The sequence below is a fragment of the Schistocerca cancellata genome, chromosome 3 (genome assembly GCF_023864275.1).
Source record: "Schistocerca cancellata isolate TAMUIC-IGC-003103 chromosome 3, iqSchCanc2.1, whole genome shotgun sequence".
NCBI lineage: Eukaryota > Metazoa > Arthropoda > Insecta > Orthoptera > Acrididae > Schistocerca > Schistocerca cancellata.
Window position 1 is genome coordinate 680,594,472 of NC_064628.1, and position 16,098 is coordinate 680,610,569.

Below are 16,098 nucleotides of genomic sequence, written 5' to 3' on the forward strand. Positions count from 1 at the left end.
CCATCCACACAAGGCGAGAGTTTCTAATGCTTGTCTTCATGCCTTGATAAACCCTACTTTGGCCAGCAGGGACCTTTCACCAGTTGAGAACGTTTGCAGCTTTGCAGGCAGGGCCCTCCAAGCAGCTCGGGATTTTTGCGATGTAACGTGACAATTCGACAGAAGTAGGAATAGTATTCTTCATTAGGACATCCAACAACTCTGTCGATCGATGCAAAGCTGAATAAATGCTCGCATAAGGGCCAGAGATGGACCAGCGCTTTACTGACTTGCTTAATTTGTGAAGCTCTTTCTCTTAAATAAATAATTATATTTTTCTGAAATTGTACTCAACTGTTTATCTGTACATGTACATCACATATACCGATTTCCGTCCCATTCGGATAATTGCTTCGTGGTGCGGTTTCTTTTTCTTCTTCTTTTTTTTCCATATAGTGTATTACCAGTAGTTGAGACAGGTCACATGCAACATTGCTAATGACAGTTACAAGGCAGTATAAAAGTAACCAAAACGCCGCAGCCAAAGAACCAAGGCTGCTTGGAAATTAATTTTTGAAATGTTTTATTTATTTATTGGTGCTTTTATTTTACTTGGCAGAATAACTTACTCTGTGAGCCTGGCGTGCCTCATCGATGTAGTGGGTTGTTATAATTATGGTCACTTTCTTGGCGGCTGTTATCTCCACCAGGTGATCCCAAATACTGGAAAAAAAGTAAAGGGTGGAATTATTACAGAAGGAGTTTTAGTTACGAAAGTCATCAAGAAAGTAAGCTACAGACGCAAAGACAATGTAGTTAGAAGAATGTGTCTGTATTACTAACCCGCTATACCGGAACGCCAATTCTGTTGCAGGTTGCCTATCTAACGGTTTGCAAGGGCAACAAAAATTTGATTTTCAATATTTCTCGTGATTATTGGATGGCATTTAAAAATTTAAAATGCTGTCACAATCTATTCATTAAGAGGTAATATAACCTTGAGTTAAAAATTTAACACAATTACGCAAGTGCTGCAGTTGGAAAGTGTGTGCTTGTCTTGTGGCAGCTTTAACTGACGGTGTGCCAATAGCTGGACTACATTCATCTAATATTTGGAAATGAGAGCACTTAGAGACTTCCAACGAAGTTTACACATAATTTCAAACCATTACGAAACTTTTTCTCGCTGAGATCCCCCCTCCCCCAACCCTCCCCCTTCCCCCAACACCCCCTCCACCTGCAAAATGAGGAAAAGAAGGTAGTCTATACTTACTACATTTTCGCTCTTCATGCAGTCAAACTTTAGCGTCGGGGATGACGTTTTAATTAAAACTGTTAACTGTATTTGCAACACAGTTTGCAGATAATTTCCACGTATACCACTGAATGTACCTGCATTGTGCGATGCATAATTCAGGAGATATATCATCATAAACAGTTAGATGCGTGAAAAATTAGCTTTTGCTTAATGTGGAGCGCAAATTACCAGGATTATATTCATCTAATGTTTCATAATGAGAACATTTAGCGACTTACAACAAACTTAAACCGTAAATTGAAACTTTATCTGCGCTTTTCGTCGCTTACGTGCTCTACGTCAAATGTTTACCACATTAACTCATTTTTAAAATTATCATATGTTTGAAGCTGTCCTATACATGGCAGTTAGATTGTTCAGTTAATCGGGGTTTACTGATTAGAACTTACTCAGAAGTTGTTGACTTAGGTTAGATTATGTGGTTTCAAACAAATGGAAATGACTAGGAGGTATCACATACTATTCATGGCCGCACTCTAAATTAATGTTCCGCAGAGGTTAGCTGGATAACTAACAAGTGAAAACTGAGTGAACACACTGATTAGTCAGACAAAAGTCCGCTCCTGGTAGCTGAGTGGTCAGCGCGACACAATGTCATACCTAACTGCCCGGGTTCGATTCCCGGCTAGGTCCAAGATTTTCTCCGTTCGGGGACTGGGTGTTGCGTTGTCCTTATCATCATCATTTCATCCCCATCGACACGCAAGTCGCCGAAGTGGCCTCAACTCGAAAGACTTGCACCAGGCAAACGGTCTACCCGACGGGAGGCCCTAGCCACACGGCAATTCCATTTATTAAACAAGAAGGTCTATACTGATTAATTAAGCAAGAATGTCAATTCCGCATGTTTCGCGCTTATAAATAAGTATGTGTCAGTGTTTTGACATCAGTCAGGGTTACAGTCTTTAAGAATTATCTTCAAGGGGAAATGTAGGTAAAGAAAACAAAGTATTTACTCAGCAAAAGCAGCACATCTCACAGAGGTCTCCTAATCACATGGTCCAAATGGCTCTAAGCACTATGAGACTTAACATCTGAGGTCATCAGTCCCCTAGACTTAGAACTACTTAGACCTAACTAACCTAAGGACATGACACACATCTATGCCAGAGGCAGGATTCGAACCTGAGTCCATAGCAGCAGTGCGGTTCCAGACTGAAGCGCCTAGAGCCGCTCAGCAACAATACAGGGTGTAACGAGTACAAGTGTGGATGTTTCTCTAGGTGACTGAGGACAGTGTGCAACATAACATCAGTATTTACGTCATTTGCAGACTAATAATTACAGCCATTACAAATCATATGTTTTTAAGCTGGTTAGTACCTACATGCACACATGACAACAGCAAGCCATTAATACTTATTTTCCCCTGGGCAGCAGATCAGGTGTTGAAAAGGGGACATATTTTCTCTCTGTGTATTTGCGGATCCATTTTGATGTTTGGAGACCTATATTTGAAATTTCTGTTTACATTTCTTTTTCAGTATATTTTTTGAATACCCTTTCTTTCATATTTTCATCCTTTCTCTAAAAACATTGATTATTTCATGTAGATCATGTGTTAAAATGTGGACATGTGGACGCAAAGGGGTTAGCCTATACCGACAGGAGTAGTCCACTTAGTGGTGCAGTACGACCATGTACACTCCTGGAAATTGAAATAAGAACACCGTGAATTCATTGTCCCAGGAAGGGGAAACTTTATTGACACATTCCTGGGGTCAGATACATCACATGATCACACTGACAGAACCACAGGCACATAGACACAGGCAACAGAGCATGCACAATGTCGGCACTAGTACAGTGTATATCCACCTTTCGCAGCAATGCAGGCTGCTATTCTCCCATGGAGACGATCGTAGAGATGCTGGATGTAGTCCTGTGGAACGGCTTGCCATGCCATTTCCACCTGGCGCCTCAGTTGGACCAGCGTTCGTGCTGGACGTGCAGACCGCGTGAGACGACGCTTCATCCAGTCCCAAACATGCTCAATGGGGGACAGATCCGGAGATCTTGCTGGCCAGGGTAGTTGACTTACACCTTCTAGAGCACGTTGGGTGGCACGGGATACATGCGGACGTGCATTGTCCTGTTGGAACAGCAAGTTCCCTTGCCGGTCTAGGAATGGTAGAACGATGGGTTCGATGACGGTTTGGATGTACCGTGCACTATTCAGTGTCCCCTCGACGATCACCAGTGGTGTACGGCCAGTGTAGGAGATCGCTGCCTACACCATGATGCCGGGTGTTGGCCCTGTGTGCCTCGGTCGTATGTAGTCCTGATTGTGGCGCTCACCTGCACGGCGCCAAACACGCATACGACCATCATTGGCACCAAGGCAGAAGCGACTCTCATCGCTGAAGACGACACGTCTCCATTCGTCCCTCCATTCACGCCTGTCGCGACACCACTGGAGGCGGGCTGCACGATGTTGGGGCGTGAGCGGAAGACGGCCTAACGGTGTGCGGGACCGTAGCCCAGCTTCATGGAGACGGTTGCGAATGGTCCTCGCCGATACCCCAGGAGCAACAGTGTCCCTAATTTGCTGGGAAGTGGCGGTGCGGTCCCCTACGGCACTGCGTCGGATCCTACGGTCTTGGCGTGCATCCGTGCGTCGCTGCGGTCCGGTCCCAGGTCGACGGGCACGTGCACCTTCCGCCGACCACTGGCGACAACATCGATGTACTGTGGAGACCTCACGCCCCACGTGTTGAGCAATTCGGCGGTACGTCCACCCGGCCTCCCGCATGCCCACTATACACCCTCGCTCAAAGTCCGTCAACTGCACATACGGTTCACGTCCACGCTGTCGCGGCATGCTACCAGTGTTAAAGACTGCGATGGAGCTCCGTATGCCACGGCAAACTGGCTGACACTGACGGCGGCGGTGCACAAATGCTGCGCAGCTAGCGCCATTCGACGGCCAACACCGCGGTCCTGGTGTGTCCGCTGTGCCGTGCGTGTGATCAGCACGTGTACAGCCCTCTCGCAGTGTCCGGAGCAAGTATGGTGGGTCTGACACACCGGTGTCAATGTGTTCTTTTTTCCATTTCCAGGAGTGTAGAAAACATCAGGTGGTAAGATTTGTGACACGTTTGTGGAAGGTTGTTCGACACAGGGAAAAAACAACCGACAGACTGATGTGTGTACATATTAGGGTACCGCATGTAAATGCCCATTACACCCTGTATATTCGGAGTGGTCCATTGATAGTGACCAGGCCAAATATCTCACGAAATAAGTGTCAAACGAAAAAACTACAATGAACGAAACTTGTGTAGCTTGAAGGGGGAAACCAGGTGGCGCTATGGTTGGCCCGCTAGATGGCGCTGCCGTAGCTCAAACGGATATCAACAGCGTATATTACAATAGGAACCCCCTTTTTTAATAATTAATTCGTGTAGTACGTAAAGAAATATGAATGTTTTAGTTGGACCACTTTTTTCGCTTTGTGATAGATGGAGCTGTAATAGTCACAAACATATGGCTCACAATTTTAGACGAACAGTTGGTAACAGGTAGGTTTTTTAAATTACAATACAGAACGTAGGTACGTTTGAACATTTTATCTCGGATGTTCCAATGTGATACATCCACCTTTGTGAACTTATCACTTCTAAGAAAGCCTGCTATTATAGCGTGATTAGCTGTAAATACCACATTAATGCAATAAATGCTCAAAATTATGTCCGTCAACCTCAATGCATTTGGCAATACGTGTAACGACATTCCTCTCAACAGCGAGTAGTTCGCCTTCCGTAATGTTCGCACATACATTGACAATGCGCTGACGCATGTTGTCAGGCGTTGTCGGTGGATCACGATAGCAAATATCCTTCAACTTTCTCCACAGAAAGAAATCCGGGGACGTCATCAAATATGGTATTCAATACCGCTTCAACCGCACGCGAGCTATGTGCCGGACATCCATCATGTTGGAAGTACATCGCCATTCTGCCATGCAGTGAAACATCTTGTAGTAACATCGGTAGAACATTACGTAGGAAATCGGCACACATCGCACCATTTAGATTGCCATCGATAAAATGGGGACCAATTATCCTTCCTCCCATAGTGCCGCACCATACATTAACCCGTCAAGGTCGCTGATGTTCCACTTGTCGTAGCAATCGTGGATTTTCCGTTGCCCAATAGTACATATTATGACGGTTTATGTTGCCGCTGTTGGTGAATGTTTGTCGCTAAATAGAACGCGTGCAAAAAATCTGCCATCATCCCGTAATTTCTCTTGTGCCCAGTGGCAGAACTGTACACGACGTTCAAAGTCGTCGCCGTGCAATTCCTGGTGCATAGAAATATGGCACGGGTACAATCGATGTTGATGTAGCATTCTCGACACCGACATTTTTGAGATTCCCGATTCTCGCGGAGTTTGTCTGCTACTGATGTGCGGATTAGCCGTGACAGCAGCTAAAACACCTACTTGGGGCATCTTCATTTGTTGCAGGTCGTGGTTGACGTTTCACATGTGGCTGAACACTTCCTGTTCCCTTAAATAACGTAACTATCCGGCGAACGGTCCCGACACTTGGATGATGATGTAGTCCAGGATACCGAGCAGCGTACATAGCACACGCCCGTTGGGCATTTTGATCACAATAGCCATACATCAACACGATATCGACCTTTTCCGCAATTGGTAAACGGTCCATTTTAACACGGGTGATGTATCACGAAGCAAATGCTGTCCGCACTGGCGGAATGTTACGTGATACCACGTACTTATACGTTTGTGACTATTACAGCGCCATATATCACAAAGTGAAAAAAGTGGTCCAACTAAAACATTCATATTTCTTTACGTACTACTCGAATATGTAATAAAAATTGGGATTCCTATTTAAAAAAAAACGCAGTTGATATCCGTTTGACCTATGGCAGCGCCATCTAGCGGGCCAACCATAGCGCCATCTGGTTTCCCCCTTCAAGCTAGGCAAGTTTCGTTCTTTGTAGTATTTTCGTTTGATGCTTATTTCGTGAGATATTTGGCGTGGTCACGATCAATGGAACACCCTATAGCCCCTCTTATACAGTTCCTCCATGATCCCCTATTCAGTGCTAACATTGGCGCCTCTTCTGATATTAAACCTATTACTTCAAAACCATTCTTAACCGAATCCAGGTACCGTCTCCTCGGTCTGCCCCGACTACTCCTACCCTCTACTGCTGAATCCATGAGTCTCTTGGGTAACCTTGCTTCTCCCATGCGTGTAACATGACCCCACCATCTAAGCCTGTTCGCCCTGACTGCTACATCTATAGAGTTCATTCCCAGTTTTTCTTTGATTTCCTCATTGTGGACACCCTCCTGCCACTGTTCCCATCTACTAGTACCTGCAATCATCCTAGCTACTTTCATATCCGTAACCTCAACCTTGTTGATAAGGTAACCTGAATCCACCCTGCTTTCGCTCCCATACAATAAAGTTGGTCGAAAGATTGAACGGTGCACAGATAACTTAGACTTGGTATTGACTTCCTTCTTGCAGAAGAGAGTAGATCGTAGCTGAGTGCTCACTGCATTAGCTTTGCTACACCTCGCTTCCAGTTCTTTCACTATGTTGCCATCCTGTGAGAATATGCATCCTAAGTACTTGAAACCGTCCACCTGTTCTAACTTTGTTCTTCCCATTTGGCACTCAATCCGTTTATATTTCTTTCCCACTGACATTACTTTCGTTTTGGAGATGCTAATCTTCATACCATAGTCCTTACATTTCTGATCTAGCTCTGAAATATTACTTTGCAAACTTTCAATCGAATCTGCCATCACAACTAAGTCATCCGCATATGCAAGACTGCTTATTTTGTGTTCACATATCTTAATCTCACCCAGCCAGTCTATTGTTTTCAACATATGATCCATAAATAATATGAACAACAGTGGAGACAGGTTGCAGCCTTGTCTTACCCCTGAAACTACTCTGAACCATGAACTCAATTTACCGTCAACTCTAACTGCTGCCTGACTATCCATGTAAAGACCTTTAATTGCTTGCAAAAGTTTGCCTCCTATTCCATAATCTTGTAGAACAGACAATAACTTCCTCCTAGGAACCCGGTCATATGCTTTTTCTAGATCTATAAAGCATAGATACAATTCCCTGTTCCACTCATAACACTTCTCCATTATTTGCCGTAAGCTAAAGATCTGGTCCTGACAACCTCTAAGAGGCCTAAACCCACACTGATTTTCATCCAATTGGTCCTCAACTAATACTCGCACTTTCCTTTCAACAATACCTGAGAAGATTTTACCCACAACGCTGATTAAAGAGATACCTCTGTAGTTGTTACAATCTTTTCTGTTTCCATGTTTAAAGATTGGTGTGATTACTGCTTTTGTCCAGTCTGATGGAACCTGTCCCGACTCCCAGGCGATTTCAATTATCCTGTGTAGCCATTTAAGACCTGACATTCCACTGTATTTGATGAGTTCCGACTTAATTTCATCCACCCCAGCCGCTTTATTGCACTGCAATCTATTGACCATTTTTTCCACTTCCTCAAATGTGATCCTATTTCCATCATCATTCCTATCCCATTCTACCTCGAAGTCTGAAACATTACTGATCGCATTTTCACCTACATTGAGCAACTCTTCAAAATATTCCCTCTATCTGCCCAAGGCATCCACAGGATTCACCAGCAGTTTTCCTGACCTGTCCAAAATACTTGTCATTTCCTTCTTACCTTCCTTTCGAAGTCTGCTAATTACACTCCAGAATGGTTTTCCAGCAGCTTGACCCATAGTCTCCAACCTGTTTCCAAAGTCTTCCCACGATTTCTTCTTGGATGCTGCAATTATCTGTTTGGCTTTGTTTCTTTCTTCAACATAACTTTCTCTGTCTACCTGGGTTCTGGTATGTAGCCATTTTTGGTACGCCTTCTTTTTCCTTTTACAGGCTGCCTTGACTGTATCATTCCACCAAGCTGTTTGCTTCATCCTACTTTTACACACTACTGTTCCAAGACATTCTTTAGCCACTTCTAGTACTGTGTCCCTGTACCTTGTCCATTCCTTTTCCAATGACTGTAACTGACTACATTCAACTAACTGGTACCTTTCTGAGATCGCTGTTATGTACTTGTGTCTGATTTCCTTATCCTGAAGTTTCTCCACTCTTATCCTCCTACATATGGACCTGACCTCCTGCACTTTCGGCCTCACAATCCCAATTTCACTGCAGATTAAATAATGATCAGTGTCATCAAAGAATCCCCTGAATACACGTGTGTCCCTCACAGCCTTCCTGAATTCCTGATCTGTTATTATATAGTCAATGACAGATCTGGTTCCCCTGCCTTCCCAAGTATACCGGTGAATGTTCTTATGTTTAAAAAAGGAGTTTGTGATTATATAATAATATATATATATATAATATATATATTATATATATATATATATAATAGTATTGAACAAAAAGAATTTATTTTTTAGAGTAAAATAATTTGTTATCCAGGCATAATTCTGTTTGTATTTGAAGTTAATTTTTTCATCTATTAGATTTTTGATATCACTGGGTAAGCGGCCAAAGATCTTACGGATAAACACTCACTCCTTTCTTTGGCACACGAAGTAGTGTGACGGATAGTGTACGTCATTTTTCCCTTTAGTATAATATTTATGGACGTTAATATTGTTTTTGATTGGCTGTTGGCAACTAGCTTCATCGGGCAGGGTTGTTGTTATCCATAGCACGCAAGAGGAAGCTGTTCGTATCTTTGCGACTATCCTGCCCGGTACCAGTTGCAGGTTGCCTCTCTAACGCCTTTCGGGAGAAACTGTTATTCAAAATCAAAAATTGACTCAAACAGAAAACACGTAAAGTTTTGAAAATTTCGTAATATATTCTAAGACTTCAAGCGAGTCCATCATAACATGGATAAACTTATGCCACTACTCTGTGTTCATAGTAACTGTCCTGTCTTGAAAACATAAAATAAAAATCATAATGTGCTCAAATAACTAAAGGGAATGCAGCCGGGCGACGTCTTCGACAACTACCGATACTTCGACAGATGCACATCCTATCATTTTCAAGACAAAACTGCATCAAGTAAGCACTGTGAAAGGGAATTTAAAACCTCTGTTTGCAGAGTAAAGCCGTTAAAACACACACACACACACACACACACACACACACACACACACACTGTAAGCACTAGCGCCGCCACACAACGAAAGATTATCAGCGCCAGAAGTTACCTGTAGCGAATATTAATAACAAACAGATGAGGTAGCGTTGACTCTGTCCCTTTGTTGTTTTACCAGGAAAGCTCAGAACGCCAAGCAAAATTTAAGCAGAATCCTCCATAAGGTTACTTGCTAATTAAATCTCAACTGCTTTCCTAATAACACTACCCCAATAGCTGGAAGTGGATGCCAAGATCTCTGTGTTGTTATACTCTGTATGATGACCGGTAGCAGGGTATTGTTTTGCGATAGCAGATTTGCTTTGTTGTTGTTAGCGTGTGTGATGCTTATTCTCAATACACTGGTCCTCCGCTCTCCTGATGGTCTGACAAATATATGACATGCATTGGTGCCTTGAAAATGACAAGGTGTGCCCCTGTCGAAATATCAGCGGTTGTTGGAGTCCTGGCTGCATTTCTGTAGGTTATTTTTGAAACGCAACAGGCCGTAGCAGTTAATAGCAAATACTCATCTTCGTTTCTCGGCGATCTCCGATGCTGCAGTGGCTGTAAAAGTATTTGCGATTATCAGCTCCACCAAAATTTGCTGTGAGTTGCTTGACAGTGTAGCTAATGATTGGTAGCACCAAGAGAAATTTCAAGAAATTCGGGTTGACATTTCGTTTCTCTTTCAGAATCAAATGTTTGATGAGTAAAACTATAACAAAACTGGCTCACAAACACTGTGAGAAAAACGGAGATCCTGATGGCTGATTCACCACTGCTTATATATTATTTTAACAGTCACTGATTACGTTATCCATTATCACACATAGAAAACTTAAAGATTACAATAAAAAACTTGCGGGTGTATACAGAATGACATCACGAATTATGTATTAATTCACTCCTCTCACATTGCAACATAAAGTTTTACACTGATTTTAGCTTTTAGTATTGATATTCTTAAAATCAGTTCATTAACAATGTTTTTCATAAAGTTGCTTACATCAAGAAGACTATTAGTTGAAAAATTTTCGTAACATGTGGACGTGTTCTTTACATAAATACTAACAAAAAGCTAGTTTAACTTCTTGTAAGAGCTATTCTGGAATTACAAAATGAGAATTGTTGATGTTCTATGCTCAAGTGTCGATTAGTAACAGTCCAACTAGAGGAGAGAAATAATGAAATTAATGACAGCATAATAAACTGAGCTTTAAAATGATCATATAAATGAAATAAGAATGTTGCAAAATTTATATAAGCTTGCAAACGTGGCAACCTGATGTCAACACTTCATGTCCTATTTTTCCTAATGGTCGTATGTTGGTATGTTTCAGTTTGAACATTTTATATGCTGGGAGGAACTCTAGTTTGAAACTCAGTGTTGAGATGCAAGAGTCCATTCTCGGTGTGACAAGTCCTTTGTTTTCTGTAAAGTCCATTAATCACCATTACAGTTGTTTTTCTACTGCTCAACTTATACTGGTTGCTGATTGCATTGGTGACGTCAGTGACAGGTAGAGGCATCTTTTCCTATAAATGAAACTTTTCTATTCCGATCAAGAACTTTTGTATGCGGAATAGTAAATACCACTTGTGAGCTTTGGTCTGACGAGTGAGTGCATGCTGCGGGCTGAGATCTCTGCAGCGGTACGTTCAAAAGGACTGGTGATTACTTCCGATACTCGTGCTGACACGAGGTGGGCTAATGTCTGCGGTTAACCATGCGGAGGTACTCAGACGACCAGCGGTATTTTGCTGGGCGCTGTTTCGGTGGACCCATAAATTCTTGTCCGTGAACTGTAGGATGACAATGCAGACCGCACGGGTGCCGCTAAGGAATGTGAGGATCTAAACAGTGGAGAGAGTCACCTGCAGCAAGTAAATATCCATTTTACTACTAGCGTGCAGATTAGCCAAAACACGCTTTGCAGAGGGCTTTGATCTCCGCACAGTGACTTCTCAGAAGGGAATTGGAATGGGAAACAGAGTGAACAGGCTCCTATCTCCAAGGGAAGCGACGCTATTCAGTTTTTTATGCTGTGTTTTCGTTCTCACAGAATTGCGTCAAACTGACGCTAACCAGGTTGGTGTGAGAACTTCTTCCACTAGAAGGTGAGAGATGTTGTTGTTAGGCATCTTAAAAATTACTTGACAGTGAGAGATTAGGAGCAGACATTAGGAGCAGACGCTGTAGAAATCCTGTATGCTGGAAAACCAGGGGTCGGCGGACTAAAAAAGGAATCGATGATGTAGGATAGCTAGACCACTGTTGGGTGGCTCAAAAAGAGTGCCGGTTTTGAGATATCAAAGTAAGAAATTTCTTCTTTCTTCTTTCTTCGTATGGGTCATCTAAGGACCACGCACCAATTTCAGTGCTTCCTTCTTTGTTGTTCTTTCTTTTTCCTCCAGTATTCTTTCATCTTTTCACTATGTATCCTTTTTCTCTCCTCGGATCATTTTGACCCTGTCTTCTCCTCTTGTCTTGGAATCCTTCCATTTTTAATACTTTCCTCTTGAAACTCTCTCTTTCTTATGTTGTTTCTTTCCAAACCTTTTCTAACTTCTTGAATCCAGGCTATTGCTGACTTCTTGTCCCAAAGATATTCAAAAATCTGTTTGGTTAACCTGTTGCTGTTGTCCAAAAAATAGCAGTCGCCTCTTTCGTAGTTTCATTTATGTTTTCTATGTTGCGATAAACTTCTTCATTGCTTCTTAATTTCCATATCTCTGTATTTTTTGGTGGTCCAAGTATTTTTCGAATGATTTTTCTTCCTAGGATTTCATGTTTGTGTAATTTGGTAGTTCAGTACTAAACATTCACTTGGATAAAGACATTCTGGTTTTACTACTGTGTTGTAGTGCTGTATCTTCAAATTTTTAGACAGGCACCAACTGTCGTAAACATTCCTAGTTATTCCATAAGCTCTCTCCATTTTATGTACTCTTTCTTCTATAGCGAATTTTTCTAAGCCATTTTCTTGAGCAATTTCTCCCAAATATTTAAATTTATTTACCCTCTTTATCTGGCCAATATCTGATGCTAGGGGTTCCGGAGCATTTTTTATATTTGTCATAAATTTTGTTTTTTCTACAGATATTCTTAAACCTGATTTGTTGGCTATTTCTTCTAAGAGATTGATTTGTATTGCAGCATTTGTTAGGTTTTCAGAAAGAATAGCAAAATCATCCGCAAATGCTAAACAGTGAATTTCAGTACCTTTGTTTTTAGTTCCCAGTCTGATTGGTGATAGCTTCTCTTCTTTTAGTTTCTGTTTCCATTCTCTTACTATTTTCTCTAGTACGCAGTTAAAGAGGAGTGGAGGCAGGCCATCACCTTGCCGTACACCTGTTTTTATGTTGAATGCCTTCGATATTTCACCCTGAAACTTTACTTTTGATTTGGAGCCCGTGAGCGTTTCACGAATAAGGTTTGCTCATTTAGATTTGATGCCAAATTCTCTGGTCACTTTAGGTAGTGTTTCCCTATCAACTGAGTCAAATGCCATTTTAATATCTATCATTAAGATTAAGAAATTTATTTTTACAAAAAACACAAACAAAATTCATAAACACGTTCATCTAATATTCGCACTTCATGTATAAAAAATGTGAGACATATGACCTCCTCTGCTGCGGTGGCATGCAAGAACTCCGGCCATGAAATTCACTATGACTGCATGACAAGTTTCCACGTCCATTTCGCTGGCAACTCGTCGAATGTCCTCCTTAAACTCGTGGATGTTTCGGGGTTTATTGGCATACACCGCTGCCTTAAGATGACCTCAAAACAAAAAAGTCAGAAGAGGTTAAGTCACATGACCTAGGTGACCATTGATGATCAGCCTTGCGCGAAATGAGGCGATCCGGGAACCGCTCACGGAGCAACTGAATTGTTTAGCGAGAGGTATGGTAGGTGGTACCATTCTGCTGAAATCATAACTGTTGAATGTTCATTCTATCCATATGAGGCCACAAAAACTCCCTTATCATAATAAGTTCTCGGTCTGCATTGACTGTCACAGCTTGCCCTGCCTCATCTTCAAAAATAAGGACCGATGACGCCGCCCGAGTAAAAACCGCACCAAATTGTCACTCGTTGTGGATGCGTTTCCCTCCCGTGGATCATGCAGGGATTTTTTGACATCCAGATACGGCAGTTCCGCTTATTTATAAAACCATTTAAGTGGAAGTGTGCTTCACCACTCAAGATGATTTTATTTGCGAAGCTATCGCCCTCTCAGAACCCACTCAACAAACTGTTGTCTCTTTCAGCTCCTGCGTCTACTGAACTATATAGAGGAGGTAATGGAGATCGTATCGCAGAATTCTCCGTACTGAGCAATAGCTTAGTTCCAATTGGTGGGAAAGGTGACGAATTGATTTCATTGGGCTAACAGCCACACTGTCACGAACCAACGCAATGTCCTGCTCACTTCCGCCAGGACGATGACACCAAGAATTTTAAGGTTTATTGTTGAATCCGTCTCAAATAACATTGTCACAGGTCTACAAACTGTTGATTCATTCGGAGCCTCATTAGGCCCTAGGATCGCACGAAGTCACCTGACGGTTGTTGTATGACTTTCTCCTTTCTGCTAAAACGTTTCCACTATTAGCACCCGTAGAGCACAAGCTACTGCTCCAGGGGTTAGGCACCGAATGAGAGAAATTCAAACAGAGTCAACAGCCGGAATTTTCCTGGATATTCTTTGGTGGGCGATCTGATTCTCAGTAGCCCAGCTGATGCAGATAACTGTAGCAGTCGAAAGGCGCGTGCTCATAGTTCGATTGGCGCTTGTCAAGGTGAACAACCGAATTATTCATTATGTTCCACACACTGAGATATGGTAAGTGTGGTAAAAAGCAAGAGAAGGTTTGTTTCGTAAACAGCTCACCTTACTTCTCGACATAGTCTCCGTTGAGGGATATAAACTTCGTCCAACGATTATTCAGCTTTTTCATCCCATCCCTACTTAATGAAAATTTTTTCTTGTTTCAATTTATGAAACAGGAAGAAGTCACTAAGTATCGTGAATAGGATTGACGAGGAAGTAATTCAAAGCCCAATTCATACAATTTCGCTATTGTTATGACGTGTGGGACGGTTCATTATCCTGGTGAAAGAGAGCACTTTTTCATATCAACCTTGGTCTTTTTTCAGCCAACGCAAGTATCAAACGATCCAACAATGAAGCATAATAGGGTTTACTTATGGTTCTGTCTTTTTCCAAGTAATCTATGAGGATTGCCCAAAAAAACAGTGGCCATTATCTTAAGAGCTAACAAAATGGTCTTTATCTTCTTCAGTGCACGTTCACCAGCCTTTGTCTATTGTTTTGAGTGCCGTAATAATGGATCTAGGTTTCATCAACAGTCACAATAGGCGCAAAAAGACCTGCGGAGTGCGCAGTGAAATATTGTGCCGGATGCGCTTTTGATCGACTGTGAGCAATTGCGGCATCCAATTCGGACACGGCTTCTTTATTGCCGATTCTTCGTGCAGGATATTATGTTCTTGGTCAGTGGAGATGCCTAAGGTCTCAGCAAAATTTACTCGGCCGTTTTGCATTCCCATATCACGGATTTTGTCAGTCGTTTCCTTCGCGGTGACCTCAATTGGCTGGAGTACACTTCGTCTTTGGTGCTTGTCCGACCACGTTTAAATTCACTAATCCAAAAGTAAATGGTCTACAGTGATGCTGCAGAGTCTGCGTGAACTTAATCCAATTTTGTTTTGATCTGTGCGGCAGTCCAATCCTTCAAATGGAAATGTTTGATAACAGCAGGAAACTCTATTTTCTCCATTTTCTCTAGCTGTCAATACAATGACCGATTCAGATGGCTGTCAACAGCGAACTGTACTCTGTACATTGTTGGAATTCTCTATACGATTCTTGGAATAATCAAGCTTACCAAACATGGAGACATAACAAAAATGTTCAATTCTTTCATGGAAATTTGCCAGACTTATCAAACCACCCTCATAATGCCTCCCTCACTTTTTGTGAAAGTACACAATTGACTATTCAAACTGTGACACCGTGAAGGCGACCTATAACAACCATCAAATTGGCATGATGTGCATGGATATGTAAATGCTTAGCATTTCTGCTTTAACTACACAAAGGAAGTTGGAGAAACGCAATGTGCTTCGTTCACTTCTACCTGGCGACGGGTCAACGCTGGTAATGACGATCATGTAAGGCTGAGGGAAGCAAGTAGAACTGCATTGCAACGAGCTGTGGTTACACATTTTGCACAAAAGGAGATAGCAATTGCGACCATGAAATTCAAGAGCAATAAGGACCAGGTCCGGATGGAATATACCCTGAAGTTGAAAACAAGACAGGACAGTTTATAATGTCATCTGAACCCTTCGCTTTAATGAGGCTGTAGTAGACGGAGGATTCAGAATACGTGATAGTAAGCAAGGGTACAGATAAGATTGTGGCTGTTCCCAGTGCTACATACCTATATGTCTGTTGAACACACTGGTTACGGTCACAGGGCACCTGTTGTGCGATTAGTTTTAGGCCCACCGGGGGCTCCTGGAACTCAGTCGGTGGCAATATAGCTTCCAGAAAGGCAGATCTTCTGACGATGCAATGAGCTGACTCCCTAAAATTGTCGAT

The 16,098-nt window shown here is 42.3% G+C and overlaps 1 protein-coding gene across 1 annotated transcript in view; it reads right to left on the reverse strand.

Annotated features, from left to right (window-relative positions):
• The window catches only part of LOC126175657 (ABC transporter G family member 23-like), a 396,587-nt gene that overhangs the window by 78,890 nt on the left and 301,599 nt on the right, over positions 1–16,098 (reverse strand). The window contains exon 7 of the mRNA XM_049922565.1: positions 609–702. Coding sequence (XP_049778522.1) covers positions 609–702 — 94 coding nt within the window. The remainder of the gene's footprint in view (positions 1–608; positions 703–16,098) is intronic.